This window comes from Phodopus roborovskii, unplaced genomic scaffold, assembly GCF_943737965.1.
Source record: "Phodopus roborovskii unplaced genomic scaffold, PHOROB, whole genome shotgun sequence".
Taxonomy (NCBI): domain Eukaryota; kingdom Metazoa; phylum Chordata; class Mammalia; order Rodentia; family Cricetidae; genus Phodopus; species Phodopus roborovskii.
The window spans coordinates 44,085,437-44,104,049 of record NW_026126407.1 but is presented as its reverse complement, the minus strand read 5'-3'; the positions used below and the strand labels follow the sequence as shown (position 1 = coordinate 44,104,049).

Below are 18,613 nucleotides of genomic sequence, written 5' to 3'. Positions count from 1 at the left end.
TAATTCCTAAAAGTATTAAGAATCACAGGCTGAAAGCTGAGGGGAAATTGTAGTCATCTCCTCATTCTACCCTTGACCTTGCAGTTCTACAGTGGGTGTGCTGGAGGGCTTGCTTCAGCCATACTCTCAGCCTCATGGAAATGCACAAATGTCCTTGACTGTCAAGATCATCTCATGGGAATCCCCGTACATCTTGGAAGGAGAAAGACGGGAAGAATGAGAAGACTCAATAGACATGTTCTATCTGTGGAACAAGTTCTGGTTGGCAGAGACGTGTTCTTGATGCTGGTGATTGTTACAGGGGAGATACTCACAGCAAACTCATTTTCTGGGTCTACAGTACCCCTTCGAACAGGCCTGGAGTAGTGGAACTTCTGCACATAGTTGGACTTGTAAAAGCTGAAAGACAGGAAAGAGTAGATGTTTCTGGAAGCCATGGCCAGCTGCTGACACCTTAAACATCAGATCTGGCAGAGCCCCAGTGGTGGAATTTCAGGGTCTGTGTTGGAGTGCCATAAAAAACAATTTGCATGGAGTTGCATGGTGATTTAGAAGATTGACTGGGCTCATACACTGAGCACTTGCAATTTGGGCATCAAAGCACCAACAGTGGCCTGTGTCCTTGTTTCCTGCAGGCCTCTGAAGAGTCTAGAATGCCTAAGGACCAAGCTAAACGTCCCCAGAGTGACCTCCAAGGATCGTCTTAGGAGCCTCAGATATCCCCCTTTGCTTTTTTTCTGAATATGTGGGGGGACATCAACTGTCACTGAAAATGGGGCTCTATGCTAGCTATAGAGGATCCCTGGTCCACAAGTGCCTGTCCAAGGGGGAGAGGGGCTGTCATCTCATCTGCATTGCACCTTGTTTGGGTGATGTTGGCTCCTGGGGGAGCTCTGTCTTTCCAGGGAACTCTTGTTGCTGAATAGACTACCCAGAGGGAAGAACAGGGTATAGGAAAAGATACAGCCAAGGAGCCCACAGGACACCCCACCCCCACCTCATGGCCTCCTCAGTGATAGTATAGTCTGATATGAACAGATGGACACCTGCCTGCATGCTGCTTACTTTAACTTTATCCCAGTGGGGACATATCCATTATTAACCCATACTATGCCAAAGGCTGGAAAGATGTTCCTTTGGGGGAATGTGCCCAGCCTGCCCACAGGCACTTTGTTCCATCCCTCTACCAGTCTGGCAGCTGCCAATCCACACTACTTACTTTCTTGGGTTCATTCTAGGACCAGCCCGAGCATCAGGCTACCACATCAGTTTGATGCTGACGGAGGACTCATTATACACAAAGCTACCTGATGCCTTCAACCCCCCATCTCTCCCATTTATCTTTGAATTTAGCCTTATTCCAGATATATCCCAGGTAACTGGGTGCAATTCTTTTCCCAGAAGGCAAAGCAGGGATGGACTGGCTGAGGAAAAGGGTATCGGGCCTGTCCTGCCACTGCTCAGCCTCTTGGAGTTCTGTCCACTCCTCCCTCAGTGGGCTGTGAGTCTTACTTTATGATCTGGTCAGGCACCGGTTTGTTCTTGAACCTGGGGTGTTCATCCAGGACAGGTTGCACAGTGAAACACTGGATATCTGATGTTATTAGAGTTAGAGTTAAGGTTTTGAAACATGTTTGCCGGCCATAGAAGAATTCCAAATGTATCAGGAGCCAGCTAAGAGCATCAATGCTGGCCCTTCTGGGACCATGCTTTTATTTAATGGTTAAGTTGGTGTCTTTGAACAAGGTCCTAATGATCAGTGAGCACTTGCTATGATTTTTATCAGAGCTGACTACCACCTTGCAACACTATTTCATGGTTCTGCTCTAGCAGAATTGCTTAGCCATGCTTAATCACCATTACCATTGCTATACTGTCATTGACAGTAATATTCTCTAATGAATGGATGGCTCTCTATCAATTACAGAGCAAGGCTCCCATGGTATTCTTTAATCTCTACATTTCCACTAGATGTCATTGTTAATCTCAGTTGTTCCTGTTGGCTCAGAGAAGCCAGGCAACTTGTTGAAGGTCACATAGCTTGTAAGAAAAGAGCAGGAGTTTATATTTAGGGTTCATAACTCTATATTTAGCATTCTTTAGACATTGTCTATTTTAGATCCATCAGTGGGATCACAGGAAACAATGACACAAACCACCTTGAGGCATCAGTGCCAGAATTACAACTCCCTGGATAATGTGGGGGAGTTGTGTGTTCATGAGGATGTAAATTACCTTGCTAAAAAAAAAAAAAAACAAAAACAAAAACAAACCTTCCTCTGAGACCTTATACATGGTAGGTCTCCAGCGTTCTCTCAGTACTTCTGAGTCAAGCTCTGCATTTTCAAAGATCCTGAGATAATATAAATGCATGATAAAGCTGACAGACATTCTGATCTAGACCATGCAAACATGTCATTTTGTCCTCCAACTCTTGACAGCACCAAAAGAACAACCTATAGCAGGAAGTAAGAAATGGCTAGAAGGAGTTCTGTGATTGATTAGTGATGTCTTCCACCGGCACAGGATGCAGGCTGGCCAGGAATATTGACTGGATCTTTGCCTTTCTTATTCTAGACCCTTCTTTACCCATATTAAGCTGATCATATGACAGACAAACTAAGTTTAAAAAATCAATAGTCACTGGCTTTAACATTGACCCCTGCTTTCCTTTCCCTATTTTTTATCTTTTCTTCCCCTGTTTCTCTCTTTAGGCATTCAAATTGTTTCCTCCCTCTCTTCTACCTAAGGACCACCACAACTTCAAAAGTCTTCCCTGAGCCTGGCATATCTGCCAGCTAGGGAATCAAGGGTTGCTCTTGCTGGCTTTTGAAGCTACCCTATGGTAGAAGGTAAATGTCTCTGGCCTTTTCTTTTCTTTTCTTTCTTTTTTTTTTTTTTTTTTTTTTTTTTTTGATGAGTCCTCTGTGCTAGCACACTGGTGTTTGATGGTTTCCACTCTGAAAAGTACTTCCACATGGAATGAGGATTCCCCAAAGGGAATGTGACACAATGCATTGGACCAGTTGCATTGGAAACATTTCTGCAAACTTCAGGAAAACCCTAAAGTCCCAGTCAGACAGCTTGAGCTGGGAGATCATTCCATCTGGAGTGAGTGTCTGAGCTGAGGGCAGGGGCTGGCAGCCTGTGCTGCTTCTGATACTTCTCATTGGCCATTTCTATGGCAAACACAGATGGCCTATTTTCAAATAGCTGTGGCATGTGAAATGAAACATGGTTCAATATGATATGTCAGTGCCTACGTATAAACCTTTGTGGGAACATGCCCTTGTTCACTAGTGACAAGTGATCAGTGACTACTTACACGCTGGGATAGTAACTAAGGAGTTGTGACAGGGGGCACAAAGCTCTCAAGACTAACCTTTACAGAAAGGTTTGCCAACACTTCTTTTAGAAACAATTCTAGGCTGTGTATATTGATCTGAGCTGCTGGAACTCATCCAAAAGGAAACTCCAAACATGTCCTATGACATTGGCACCCTCAAATTATTTAGCTAGACTCTCCTTGCCTGGTGCATGGACTGGTAGCAACAGCAGACTTCTGGCAAACCATTGCTCCTTTCAATATCTGAATGGCTTAGAGAAGTGTGAGAGAGACCAGCCACTTCCCCAAACTACCTGTTTACCATTAACACTGGAAAGTAAGAGGACAATGTTAGCTATTAAGGTTATGCAAAGAGCAGGCCTGAGTTCAAACCCTAGCTCCGTTGCTTTCTCACCACAGCTTCATGTGAGTCATTTGCTTTCTGGGCTTTAGTTTCCCTAGTAGTAAAATGCAGAGAACAGAAAGGCTTATGATGAAGCAAAAGGGGGAAGATTCCTAAATGTTAAGTTTATGGAAACCAGTTAATAACATTCTGACCACAGTTTAAAAAACAAATGATGGTCAGGTGGTTGTGGTGCACATTTTTAATCTCAGTACTGAGGAGGCAGAGGCAGGCAGATCTCTGAGTTTGAGGCCGGCCTGGTCTACAAAGCGAGTTCCAGGACAGTCAGGGCCACATAGAGAAACCCTATCCAGAAAAATCAAACCAAACAAAATCAAAACAAACAAACCAATGGTGGTGTAATAGAGCACAGATTTCAGACAGATAGACAGACAGGCCTTAGCATTTAAACCCCCCGCTCCTTCTCTAACTACCTTCACAGCTCTAGGCAAACTGCTTCATCTCTGACTCATGTATACCTCTCACTGAAATATGAAAATTTGACACCATTGTAGAGCATGGTGTAGAGCATGAAGCACTCAGTTTCCTGAAGAGATCTAGCAAATGCCAGAACTTTCTCTTTGATTCACCACCTTGTCCCTAGTACTGAACCAGACCACAGAGCCCTAAATAGAATGCCATGATTGGGGACACATGCTCTCTCCTCTATACCACACCAAAAGGAGAGGCCAAACAACTGTTCAATACCTGGGTGTCCACTGTTGGGGCCTTAGCAGTAACCCGGGACTCACTCATACATAACCAAATTGGCCTTTGTGCCAGGCAGCAGCCACCAGTTTCACCTTCTCCTGCAAATGGCTGTGGAGGGCAGGCAAGAAGGGCAGGCAGGCAGGCATAATGAAAAGGTCACACATGAATATTTATCACCCAAGGGAAAAATATTTTGATTAAGGCTTTCAGCAGAGCAGTCATGTACCCTGACACCCCACTTTAAGAGTTGTAACTTCATCTGCGCTAAAGGGTGGCTGTGGTGCCCGGGCCTCAGCTGAGGTAACATGTTTCCAGGCTTCATAGCTGGCCTTACTCTGGCATTTGTGCCCGCTGCGTCCACCAACCTACCTTCTGCTGGTGACAGCACATAGTCCCTGTAGACACAGGGCTTGCTCCATGGTGCCCAGCGATGCCCCCTCCCCACAGCTTCAACTCCTGCCTCTTCATGCTGCTCTCTGTATTCCAAGTAAGCTGTTCCCCTCTGCTCCTTCCTTCCTCTCTCACCTGTATCCTCCCCTCCTTTTGATTTATCTCTCCTTTTCTTCCTTCTGTTAAGCAATGAATACTTCCCAGAGTGGGCTTTGTGCCAAGAACTGTGCGGGGTGGTGGGTAGGGGGTGGGGTGAGGAAGGGGTGGGGGATGGGGTGGGGGATAGCATGGAAAACAGTCAACACAGAGGTCTTTTCTCAGGGACCTGACATTCCCTTTGTGTTCGTGTATCTTTACGAAGCAAACAAAACAGAACAAATGAAGAACAAAGCCAAACAACAACAAAAGTCAAACAAGGAGGACTTGAGGTCACAGGGTCATGGTGAGCCTGGAAAAGGCCCCATTTAGATGAGATACCAAGGAAAGGGTCTTCCTGGAGGTGACACGCCAAATCAGGATCTGATAGGTGAACAGAAAGAAACCAGTAGAGCCAAGAGCTGAGGGAAGAGCATTCTAATCAGAAGGAACAGTCGGGGAAGGCCTAGAGCAAGAACAGTCGTATTTCAGAAATGAAATGGAGCCAGGCGTTGGTGGCACACGCCTTTAATCCTAGCACTCGGGAGGCAGAGACAGGTGGATCTCTGAATTCGAGGCTAGCCTGGTCTACAGAACTAATTCCAGGACAGGTTCCAAAACAACACAGAGAAACCTTGTCTCGAAAAACAAAAACAATCATACAAACGAACAAAAACTCAAAAAAGAAATGGAGTGGCAGAGACAATGGAAAACTAGAGGGAGGAGCTGGGAGTGAGAATGTTGCACAGCTGGGCCTCAGGGATAGCACTGAACACTGGCGATGCTACTGCTGATGAAACGTCTTTTCAGCCCTTAGGAAGGGCATCTGCACATAGTGCCGTCCCCCTTGTCTGGGCCATCTCCCCAGCTAACATTAGTAACATTTAGCTACTTATATAAATTCATGTCATCAAGGCAACCTCAGTCTCTCAGTCGCAGCACCCTGCACACCTTCCTCTTGACATTAGTTTTATAATAAATACCTAATAGTGCAATTAGTTGGCTGTACCTCTTGTAGCATTATGGCATTTAGGCAGAGCACTTTGGATATAAAACCCTGCACGAAGCCAGGACACGAGACGATTTTTTTGTGATGCGAACAAAGGAGTGAGGGAAGGGTTGAGTTCACCCATGGGTGTTGTGTTTTGAATGCACCCCTCCATGAGCACTGGGATGCCACTTACACAAAATGTATATTATATCTACATGTCTTCCCATACACACTAAGCAATCTCAAAATGACCTATGATGCCTAAGAGGATAAATTCTGTATAGGTAGCTGCCATACTGTATACAGAAAAATGGCCCCACTTTTCTGCCTCCAAACATTTCAGGTTGCCGTTAGTTGAATCCACACATGCAGACCCCAGGCTAAAGAAGAGCAACTGTACTGAGATAATTTCTCTGGGTCCCCATTGGAGATCCAATGGCAGCCAGTGATTCTGGTGTCAGCTCTGAGCTCTCAGATGGCTCTCATTTAGAGCTATGGCCAGCCCGCTGACTGGGACATTCTCCAAGGATACACTGGCCTGGGGCATTCTTCACATCATCTCCTGGGGCAGAGGTTGTGTTCATCTTTTCTGCATTGGGAAACTGACTCAAAAGCTGCATCTGGAAGTCCTCTCTTCGTTCATACTCCTTCCCTCGGTAGATGAACACTTTGTTCTGCAGAGAGGGGACACATCTGTCAGAGATGTCAGGGCTTGGGTGTGCAGGACATATAACTCAAGCAGAGCTGAGAGGCCTTCAAAATGAGCCTGGAGCTGGTGAAAGGGGATGGTTTTGGGTATATCTTTCTCCTTTCAACTTCTCATCAGAGGATGTAGGGGTTGACTTAACAGGGCAGGCCACTGCTTTAACAGGCCTCATTCTGAAGGACAGGGAGATCATAGATGCTGAAGATCTTGTTTAGAGCAGTCTACAAACAGCTTCTGGGACCACTCATCATGTCATACCCACTTTATTTACATGCCTCTAAAATTGTCCAAGTCCTTTCAATGGCCTGTGAAGGCTGGGACTATGGGCTGTAAGTGACCAATATCCAGGCTCTTCGTTACCTGGCTCCTGACGTTGAACCTATGCAGGTACTCCCTTTACCTATAGCCACCCCCTAGAACAGAAGTTGTCAGTGGGTGATTTGGGACACCTGGGGACATTGAAAATTCCTGAAACCATCTTTTTGTTGTCGTAAGTAGGGGTGGTAATGCTTCTGGCAGTGAAGGAAGATGCCAGGGATGCTCCTAAGTACCCCCACAATACACAGGGGAACCTCCACAGCCACACACTATAAGGTCATGTGTCTAAATAATGAAGTAGGAAACCCTGCTCCAGACCATGGCTGTGCCATCTTTGTTGAGTCTAATGGTAGCTAAGTTCTTCTGTCCAAACCTAAGTCTGTCACTTACCTGTATATGCAGTACCAAGCCATTTGGGCATCAGAGTGGCCTGGGGATTGTTAAAAGTTCATATTCCCAGACCTCATTCTAGACCTGCTAAAGTGTTGTCTCTGAGATTCATCCCAGGAATACACAATCCTACTAAGTTCTCAGGAAGTCTGATGTGTAAACAGTGTTGGGCAGCTATACTGTTCCACCCAGGAAACTCTCCCCTAACACATCTCATTGCTGTGCATGGTGGTCTCCTGTAAGTCCACCATGGCATCCATGTTGACTGGTGACAGTGAGAGGCTTAGTTCCTAGACTACACTGTAAACCAAGTGAGGTCAGGTCAAAGGTAAGATCTGTTCTTTCCTTGGCATCTTCCTGACTCTAGAATGACAGCACAGATTCACATAGAAGCAATTCCATGGATGGCAAAATCCAACCCGCTACATGCTAAAAGCACCTACTGAGACAAGGATTAGAGATAACCCTGTAAGTCCCACAGGATCAAAATTACTTCCATAATGATGCTAAGACTTGCACTTGTCTTTCTCATTTGTATTTGATCCTGTAGCAGCAGCTTTCCCAAGGCATAGGCACCTTGTGGGGACAACAGATCAATAAAGCCCTTTGTTCTCAGGTCAGACTTTAGAGGTATGTGCCAAAATATAAGTGAAGTCTGCTCTTATTCTTTTTGTTTATTTACTTGAGACAGGGTCTCTCTACATAGCCCAGCACAGTCTGGAATGTTCTATATAGACCAGGTTGCTCTGTCCTCCTTCATCTGTCTCCTGAGTCAAGGGAACCACACATTTCCTCACTGACCTTTTAAGATGGAAAATTGTAGCTATTATTTTTAATTCATGCTAACATGTGACCCTACTCTCTGATTTATTGTGATTTTTAAGTAAGTTGCCAAATGTTTTCAATTTTTCTTAGTTTTTGTTATTCTATATGGTACTCATTTTGTAGAGATAGTTCACAAATAAAGAAGTGCTCTGTGACTTCAAAAAAAAAATGTTAAGAGAGCAAAGGGAGTCCCACAACCAAACAGAAAGAGAACTATTGCCTTGTAATTCCCTGGTGGTAGATCTTGCCTGGTCTTTTCTTGAACACCTCATTCCTGAGATGGGACCCACACTACTCCTCCCAGCATCTCCATTTGTGGTGAGAAACCCATCACCACTACTGATGGTTAGGGTGGAAAGACCAACTTAGGGCTTTACTGGGGACAGTAGTAGTCCTTGGACAGAGCAGAGCTCAGCCCCTGAGCTGTGAGCTTCCAAGAACTATATCTTCAGAACACAGGGAGACAGCTATGATTTCAAGATTCCCAGATCCCAGCATGAGTCACTGACAGACCCACCCGCAGGAATGTGGGGAATCCCTGGCCATAGTATCCAACAGCAAAGTAGTCTGGCTTGGGTCTGAGGATTTTCATGATGTTTTCATAAAATTTGGCCTGCTGGATCTGAAAGAAGAAAGCATGACTTGTATCAAGACAATGCAGAGGTGTATCAAAGGCACATTCAACCGAAAGACTACACAGTTATGACATTATCCTCACCCCAGAACCAATGTACCAGCTGCAAATAATGGTGTGTCTCTGGCTGTGCCTGCATTCTGTGGATAGAGCCATGCCTAGAAACCATGCCTCCTGGGGTAAGTGCATATTCATATTCCATATTCCATATTCATGCCATTCTTATGAGCATCTCCAAGGCTTTAAGTAAGGAACCGGGTGCTGGTACTTCTGGAGTTGACCCCAATGAGCTCCAGCTGTGGTCCTGCCATCCCTGCTGTACTCATTTCTCTATGAACATGTGGCAGTGCCAGACATTTGTGAGAGTACATGGATGCTGAAATGTGTCCAGATAGAGACATCTTCCTGTATTTGCACATCTAACATAATTTGTCCACTCCAGGAGGTGTGTGCTTTTCAGATGTTGCTATCCCTGAAGGCGGTTTGCAGCTTACACAGCACTTTCCAATTGCTATTGGCCCCAGAGAAATCTTACTATGGCACAAACATGTGAAGATATGTGTCATAAGGATGTGGCATAGAACAAATGTGGACTGAGGCAGGTGCCTGGGTAGTATGTGCTTCATGCAGGAATGTGCATGTACATTAGTAGTATGTGGGGTGATCTGGCATGTCTGTGTATAAACTCACAAATTTGGAAGCCTGTACACCTCTGTGTCTGCAGACATCTGTATGTTCAGGGAGTATTGTCACTGAGTGTCCATTGGTGCAGGCATGTGTTTGTATTTGAATCATATCTTACATGTAGCTGAGAACTCAGCAGATTTTAACATGATTAACGCTCTAGCCTTCCATCCCCCACCCTAGCTGTAAAAATTCTGACTCTCATTTTACCATTTTCCTGGAAATGTCTACTTTATGGGCTGCGAAGGGCGCCTGCCACTAGGGCAATCAGGAATTGTGGGGGTTGGTGGGGCACAGTGTGAGGGACAAAGGAACAACCACAAAGCTCTGCATTTCCCCTGGTGAGGCCAACTCCCTGCTAATTCCTGTCCTTTGCAGTTCAGGCAGGGGAGGCTACTACTTCCTAGTTCCCCCACCAAGTCCCAAACATGGACATGCTAATGGGAACAGCCAGATGGGGAACGTGTTAATGTGATTTATCTGTTCATCAAAAAGTACAAAGTTGTGCTTTTATTTAATTGGTTTGGTGATTTGTGGAACTTTTACTGCAAATGTAACAGAACATTTATTGGGTGTGCAATAGCTGTGGCAGCTGCCTCTCCATCTAACAATGGAAGGGTGACATTCACCCTGGCCTCACTCAGGCCTTTCCCCATCCTTCTGTTTCCCTAAGCCACAGGCCTCTCTTTTCTCTGCCTGTCTCTGAGATGAGTAAGCCCTGTGCACACTCTGGGCAGGTGGCTTTCAGGGGAGGTCTTACCAGGTTCTGGCTGAGCAGCTCGTAGTCAAAGATCTCCATCTCATACTGTTCAGCCAGTTCTTTGCACAGGCTAATGGCCTCTTCCCACATCTACAGGATCGTCATGGAGACAAAGGTTAGTAGTACCTCAGCTTTCCAGATAGTTGAGCCTAGCCATGTGCCCCTAGTGTTGTACTGCAGACATCCTCTTACCCAGCCCTAGCATTCACACAGAGTAAGCCTGGGACTTGGTAGTAGCATGACCTTTCCCTGGCTTTTCATCCTGTTCCTTCAATGAACTGGCTGTTTATATGCAATCTGATCCCTCCTAAGCACCCAGAGAGAGGCTACTAACAGCATCCTCATATTTCAGATGAGAAATGGAGGTTCATCTGCCTAACCAGGAGTGGGCTTGGAGGCCAACCTCATTGGGCATGGCTCTATTTGCTGCTTTGTAAGTGCTTAGTGACTTAGAATCACTTCCCGAGTCCCTCACCTTCCCAGTGTGCAGGTTAGACAGGGGAGCCTCAGAACCCTTGCTAGAGAGGAATGGTTCCCAGTGAAGTAAGCAGACTGAGGTGAGAGCTTTTCTGGGGATGGAGTTGGGTCCCAGTGTTCAGTCTCTGCTCTTCTCCTCTGTCAGTCAATGCCACTTTTTAATGGGGTAATGTGGTCATGGGAAGAAGTAGTGAGCAGCACGGAGGTGGAGGTAGGAATATATTAGAGTACTAAAGTGTCATTAAACTTTTAAAGCCCTTCTCTGTCTTTAAAATAAACTGAAAATATGGACCTTGGATACATAAAGAAGTCTGCATAATTTTTTGCCCCTCTACATTAAGCAAGAAGCCAAGATCATCCCCCATCTTGGACTGTGGAGGCATCACTATGCTGTGCAGTCAGGCATAGGGAGAGGCGGGGCTTGCTAGAAGCTTGAAAATCTCAGAGGATACCCATTCCCATTCCATACTGGATTTAAAACAGAAAATGTACCTAAATGAAAAAGCTGGGGGAGGCAGGGGAGTAGAGAGTGCAGGCTGCCAAAATTCATCGTGAGCTTCTTAACAAAAGTGCTCTCTGCATCCAAGCATAAAAATAAATAAAGCCAAGGGTGGAGCAGAGGAACCATGGCAGTAAACCTCAGACAGCTTAGTGAGCAGCATAAAAATGTTTTATGTGCCAGGAGGACCCCCGTTTGCAGGCTTTACCCTGAACAAGAAGGTTGGGTAATGACCCTGGCTGGGTCAGGCACTGTTGGGCACAATGGGGAGGGGGGTACCTTTGCCAACTTCCCACCAGTATAGGAACAGGAAGAGGCAATGGGGTCCCCATGTGCTAAGAGATTTCTAAGAGACAGAAAGGGTGTGGGCAGTAGTCAGCTGCCTGGCATTCCCTCCAGTCCTCTGGAGCCTCTGACCATAACTGATCTCGCTGGGCTTCACACATTGGTTATGGACCAGTGACTGGGTTCAAGGAACAGTGCATGGGCATCCATCTATCTCTGTGATTACTGAACAGGTATTAAGATGGGGAGGACATCATTTCTATTCTCATGAACATAAGAGGTAAGGCAAAAGGAGGTAGGTGGACCCGTTGGGTTTGGGGAGGCACTGTATCAGGTGGTGTCAAGAACAACTCATGGAATGATGGCCACTGTGTGTGTCTGTACTGAAGGAAGGGGTGCTAAAGAGTTTAGGATTTATTCTAGATGCTTCCATGACAGCGGCTTTCAGGGTGAGCTGAGGCACCATCGTATTTTCCTGCCCCCACCCTCACCATTGTATAATACACAAACATAACATGTGAAATCTGGTAATGATTGGCATGTCTGTTTAACAAACAAGATGATGAAGGCTTTGAACACAGGACACTTGTGCCTTTTCCCCTCTTTGCTAAGCACAGGGTGGCTGAGTTGCTTCCTAGGTGAAGACAAACTTTGTCTCCTCTTTGGGCTTTCCCAGTGGGACTGATGTAATCAGCAATAAACAAATAGAAAGCTCTTATTTGATGCCTGGTGGGCCAAGAAGTTCAAGAGGTGGCACGGTCTATGCCCTCAAGAGGCTTATAATCATAAATTCTAGGACAGCCATTTCCAACTGCCGAGCCTTAGCAATTTATAAGCCCTCTGTAGACATTACCTCATTGCATCATTTTGGAGAAGGTGGGAAGAGCAGACCAAGACAGAGGCAGTGAACTGAAGAGGCAGGACAGACCTAAACCAAGCATCCAGTGGTATCTCAAAGGATGGGGGGGAGATCTCCAGTCACACGGAAGCAGGGCTACATGTGAGCTATAAGGCTTACAGAGAGAGGGCTTCGGACAGGAAGTGGCATAGTTAGGCAGCGATGATGGCAATGACAGTTTAACAGGATGACCCCACTGTACACTAGCTACCATGCTGACATTGATGACATCTCCCCACCTAGTTTTCACCTCACAACTAAGAAACAGGTACTATTGATATCTCACTATAGTAGAATGAGAACTAGAATGTCTGAGGGGCCAAGCAAAAGTGTGGCTAGACACGAGGGATGAAACACCCAGGCATAAAGTTGCTGTGCTGGGCCATGTTGTCCACAGGGCAGATGGTAGCCTTCAGGCTGGGGATGTCTGAAGGTCTGCTGGAAGCTGTGGCTGGGTAATAGCTGGTCTGCCCCATTTCATAGGCAATCCTGCTAGAAGCCTTGATGAAAATGTCAGTGACAGCACAGTGTCACCAATGAATCTAGCCATTTACCTAACACATATCATTGGCTCCTGCATGTAAGGTTCTATTTTAGCCACCAGGTATCCAGCAATGTTTGTTAGCAGGGAGGTGCTAGATATTAAGCCAGTAAATGCCATGTGAAGAAAGTGCTTTTCTCTGAAGACATGAGAAGGGTGGCTCAAGGCAGGAGTGCTAAAAGTGAGTTGGGACGCTCCTGTGGCATCTAAGTAAAACCCTGAACAGTGAGAAGATCCAACCTCCCAGTGGACAGCTATGTAGGGGATGCTCCAAGCTGTGCAAATCAAGTGCAATAGTTCAGGCATTAGAAAGAGCTCAACATACAGCATCCTCCTCAAGGATGAAATGAGAGAGGTGTTGAGGGAATCACATGAGGAGGGTTATGTAATTTATTCTAAGTTGGAAGTCATTGAAATTATTATTCACAGATACCTTGGTTAGCTTGTATTGTCAACATGGCACAACTGAGAACTATCTGGAAAGAAGGAAACTCAATAGAATAATTTCCTCCATCAGAGTGACCTGAGGAGTTATTGTCTGTGAGGCACTATCTTGGCTCCTAATGATATAGGGAGGCTCAGTCCACTGAGGGCAGCACTGACCCTAGGTAGGTGGTAATTGGTCTGTATAAGAAAACTAGCTGAGCACAAGCCAGGGGGCAAGTCAACAAGCTGTGTTTCTCTATGAATCCTGCCTCCAGGTTCCTGTCTCGCATTCCTGCTCTGCCTTCTGTTGACGATGGGCTGTGATCTGAACATGTAAGATGAAATAAACCCTTTCTTCCCTAACTTGGTTTTGGTTAGAGTGTTGTATTATCACAACAGAAAGACAAACTAGAAGAGCAGGTGTCCTGATGTATTTTCCATGGTCCGCTTGCTTTCTACACAGTGGATGCTTTGTTAGTGCAGTACAGGAAGCAAGGAAACTGCTTAGGATATGTTGCAGCTCCATGAGTGATGTTTGCAACTAAATGGAGATGGAAAGAAGTGGTCAGACTTCAGTTGCAGATATAGATCTCTCTGGGCCAAGTACAGAGCACAGGAGAGACCTGTCCCTCTCAATGGCCATGTCCCCACACAGAGAGGAGGGCAGGCTCCAATTACCTTTCCTTTGTCAAAGTAGCCAATAATGGTTTCATAGAGTGTCTCCTTCAGCTGCCGGTGAGTCTGGGGATGCTGCTGGCCTGTCTGCATGACCTGTGATGCACACTGTTCATCTGACCACTGCAGAGAGAACACAGGGAGGCAAAATAGTGAAGGAAAGATGTCTCCCCAGGATGAAAAGCAGCAATAGCCCTCTCAAGGTCCAACCTCTCTTCTTTCCCCCTCTCGGCTCATCTTTGAAAACCTGGGGTTCCATTAGGAGAACTGCATCATGGGTATGTGTCCTCAGGTTGCTTGGAGGTTGCCCTCCAGCAGTGTTGATGATATAAAACAGAGCAGGTGAACCAGCGACCGTGAACCTTGAGAACATCTCTGATGAGGAGTAAGATGAAGCCTTGCAGACACCTTCTGCTGGCCTCCGCAGGGTCCCAGTGTCTGCGGTCAGACAGATGCTGTCTGTCAATTCCATTTGTGCAGGGATCTTATTCTGGCTAAATTGGGCATCTTTGACTTTCTAGTGTTTTCACAGTGTGGAGTTTGTAGGGATTTTCTCTAAACCCTAATGAGACATGGCCCCAGCACTTCAAAAGCCAAAGGAAAGAATTCTTTGCTTTTGTAGCCATATTCTCTAGACATGGAAAGCAGCTCAGTGGGCATGCTAATGGTTCATCCTTGGCAACAAATTGGATCCTATATAATACTGAAAATGTATGTCCTGGGGACTACTGCAATTATTGAAAATAAAGGTCACCTCTTGTGTGCAGGTGGAGGAGCATAGCGAAGTATGCTGCCAAGTTAGGGGTTTGGGGGCTACCAAGAAAAGGAAAACTCATTAGACTTTTCTCCTTTCTTTTATTCTTTTTAAAAACTCTTCAACTTGCTGTGAGGACTTGATGGGGATCTCAGCATGGATGTCTTCCTGGGACAGTACCTTGAGAAGCCAGGTGTGAAGGAGGAGTGTGTAGGCAGCCTCTGTGTAATTGTCACAGTCCAGGTGAAGATCACGGAGTTTATATAGGTATCTGTTTAGGGAAAAATGTGATGAGTCACAAGACATGGTAATAAGATGTCTGGTAGGGACAGGAAGGAGTGAGACAAATAAATGGTCTCTTGCAAAGGGAGTTCTGTAGTCTAGATAGCCAGCCTTCTACACTGGTGGTAATAATAGCATCAGGCATTTGTTGGACCCTTAGTATATGCACCAGGTATTATGCTAAGTGACTTCTCTCCTTTTGCTCTTGAAACAAGGTCTTGCTATGTAGCTCAGGCTAGCCTAGAACTTACTGTGTAGGTCAGGCTGGCTTCAAATTTATGATTCCCCTATGACACCCTCCTATGTGCTTTGATTACAGGTGTGTACTATGAGGTTCAGTTTTGTGCTAAGTGTTTTAAGTGCCTGGAATAATCTAATCCTCTTGACAATACTATGTCATGGGTCCATTAGTGATTTCCATATTCTGATGAAGAGAAAGAGAGAGAGAGAGAGAGAGAGAGAGAGAGGAAGAGAGAGAGAGAGACTGAAGTTAGGGGCTATCCCAGACAGAACTCAGTGTGATACAGAATGGTCTGGCCAGTGGGATATGGCATGGTGACATGGAAGTAAAGGAAGGAAATACAAGGGGATTGTTAGGGGTCACATGCTGATACAAGGAAGCGCTGGGGTGCTAGCTCGAGAATTCTACCAATCACTGTAAGGGTCCCTGACCATGACAACCATAAAGGGTCACTCCTGTCCTCTCTTTAGAGTACTCTGATAAAGCATAAAGGAGAGTAGTATGGGAGAAAGAGAAAGGATAGAGAAGCCCTGAGATGTCCACAGAGAGAATCTGCTATTCAGACATGCTAACATTCCCACCCCCTCTCTCTTTGGAAGTGACACTCCAGTTCTGAACCCTGAGGAAAATCCTGTGGAAAGGAACTAAGAACAGAAGAAAGAGCAAAGGAAAGGAGCTCTGATAAATTTTTGATAATTGGCTACAGCAGGCAGTGAACTGTGATTTCAAACTCAACAATACCAAACTCAACAATACAAACTCAACAATGAACTGAAGATTCTGAACCAGAGAGTCAAAAATAAAACTTTATTCTAAATTCATCTTATTAGAGATTCTGATGGAATACTGACTAACACAAGGCCATTTTGGAAAGATTTCTTGCCAGACAATTGAGCTGGGAGAGATGGCAAGAGAGGAAACCACCCTGGCAGAAAGATTCAACTCATCCTGCCAGCATTGATCTCAAGATGCAACAACAGAGGGAGAGAGACAAAGGATGCTGTTTCTTGCATCCATAGCTTTTCCACTCTTTTCCACGACCCAGGATGCTCTGCTGATAGCAGACATCAGTGAAATTGCACATGGCCTTCACATGGAGTTTGGAATTTGGAAACACCCATTCTGTGTACATAGCTCAATCCTACCTCATTGCTTCCCGAAAAATCACCCATTAGACACCCTTGATGTCTGGACTCATCCAGGAGAGTGTCCCAAGGGAGACCTCCCCCTGCCACTGCAACTCCTGAATCAGCTAAGACCCCTCCTCCCCTCTCCTTTGCTAACTTGAGGGTTTAGCCATCTGCTGTATAGCCCCAAAGAAGATGTTTTAATGAGTCCACCAGGGCTATTGAGTCAGATGCCTCTGAGTGCTTAGTGGGAATAGAGAATCACATATCCATAGCTACATCCAAAACAGCCACCACTACCCAATGAGGTGACCACTGTCAGAATGGAATTCAGGTACACTGTTGTGATGACTTCTGAGCTTTTTCCAGAAGAAGAACTGTGGATTTTTATAAGGCATCTAGACTTTAAAATGTTGGCAACCAATTAAAAGTGTTTTAAATACTATACCCACCAAACAGAACAGGCTTCCAGAACATCCATTGCCTACCTGAAACGTCTGGACTAGACCAATATGGCGGCTTTCCTAGATTAACACAGGCCCCAATCTCCAAGCCTGTGGGGGTCTGGGACTTACCATCTGTGCTTCTGAAGTGGAAAAAAGAGAGAAGAGTTCTGAAAGGGAAAATCTTGTACAGGGCATGTAGCCTAGAGTCTCTCATCTCACCTTCAGAGCAGAAGGCAGAATTATTTTTTTTTAAACTGAGAAAATCCACAGCAATGACTGGAATGAGTCATCCCAAAAGGTTCCTCTGGCCCTGAAGACCACAAAGCTCAGGATAGCCTATGAAATGACTTTTTCTCAACACATCTGGGCTACAGTAAATAAGAACCTAAAAGGATTAAAATAGGAACCTAAACAGTGGTAACAGCAAAGTGAGTTTAGATATACAGGCTTAGCTTTTGACACAACATTCTGGGGCTGTGGACTCACAGGAAGGAATAGAGAGGCCTGTGGCAAAGAATCATTTGTTGCTATTTATTGTAGAAAAATGTTAGAAACTATGGAACTGCTGAACAATACAAGATTGGCTATGTAAATGACAGCAGATTCTAGTAAGGGAGTTTTATGGTTTCATTACAAATGATGCTGAAATATATCTTGCCAAGTGAAAAAAAGAAGACAATAAATTATTGGCACTATAACTCTATTTTTGCAGAAATAGCACATACACAGAATTAGATGTATATATAAGCATAAAATCTGAAAATATGTATGAATTTTAGAAACTTATTTCATACTTTGTTTTGCTAGTCTGTATTTTATGAGGTTTTTTGTTTTGATTAGAAAAATCTGTGTTATTTTTATAATGGGTAAAAAATAACAGTAATACAGTTTTTTTTTTTCAGGAAAAATAGGAGATTCTGAGAAAATTGGCAAAGGAGTATTTTTGCTGCAGGCTAAAGTCCTCAGAAAAGCTTCTCATGATAAACTTAAATATCTAGTAAGTGCCTCACACGAAGGAGACATCACACCATGTGGTATTTTTCTCCCTTTCACTTACTTTTTTCCTACCACATCTATACTGTGTGTGTGTGTATGTATGCTGTGTGTAGAAGGGAGTACATGTGTCACAGCACATGTATGGAGGTCCAAGCCCAAGATAAACAAGTCTCTGCTTCCCTTATGTAGGTCCCAGGAATGAACTTAGGTCTTCAAGGGCTTAGAAGCAAGCACCTTCACTTGGTGAGCCTTCTCAATATAGCCATTTCTTTCTTCCAAAGCAAGCTAGCCAAGGGCTTACCATGTGCATGGACTAAGGAGGATTTCCCATGCTATCCCATGGCAGAAGTAGATGAGTGTACATCTCAAATGACATGGTTTAGGGACATGTATAGAGGAGGACAACAGGCAGTCTGAGAGCTCCAGGCAGTTCCCTGGGGATGACCATAGTTGAATAGACAACAGACAGTGCCATCGAGTCTTGGGAAATTGAGAGAAATCAGAACACCAAGAGCCAGATGCTAAGAAGCCAAGTTTAAATTCTCAGAGTTAGCAGGAGCAGCAAATGGATACTGAGCAGAGAGGTACCCAGGCTGAGGTTCTTGCTGAAAATCTTACCTTATGTACATCTCTTCCCGATTGTTGTCTTTGTAGAAATTCTGGGTTGGTAGAAAAAAACAAAAAAACAAACAAA

The 18,613-nt window shown here is 45.0% G+C and overlaps 1 protein-coding gene across 1 annotated transcript in view; it reads right to left on the bottom strand.

Annotated features, from left to right (window-relative positions):
• Dock2 (dedicator of cytokinesis 2) overlaps positions 1-18,613 on the bottom strand; it is a 391,208-nt gene that overhangs the window by 19,839 nt on the left and 352,756 nt on the right. Inside the window, exons 36-43 of the mRNA XM_051180962.1 lie at positions 18,538-18,578; positions 15,008-15,098; positions 14,077-14,196; positions 10,273-10,362; positions 8,712-8,816; positions 6,488-6,629; positions 1,513-1,594; positions 315-399 (exon numbers count right to left, since the gene is read on the bottom strand). Of these exons, the coding sequence (XP_051036919.1) occupies positions 315-399; positions 1,513-1,594; positions 6,488-6,629; positions 8,712-8,816; positions 10,273-10,362; positions 14,077-14,196; positions 15,008-15,098; positions 18,538-18,578 (756 nt within the window). The remainder of the gene's footprint in view (positions 1-314; positions 400-1,512; positions 1,595-6,487; positions 6,630-8,711; positions 8,817-10,272; positions 10,363-14,076; positions 14,197-15,007; positions 15,099-18,537; positions 18,579-18,613) is intronic.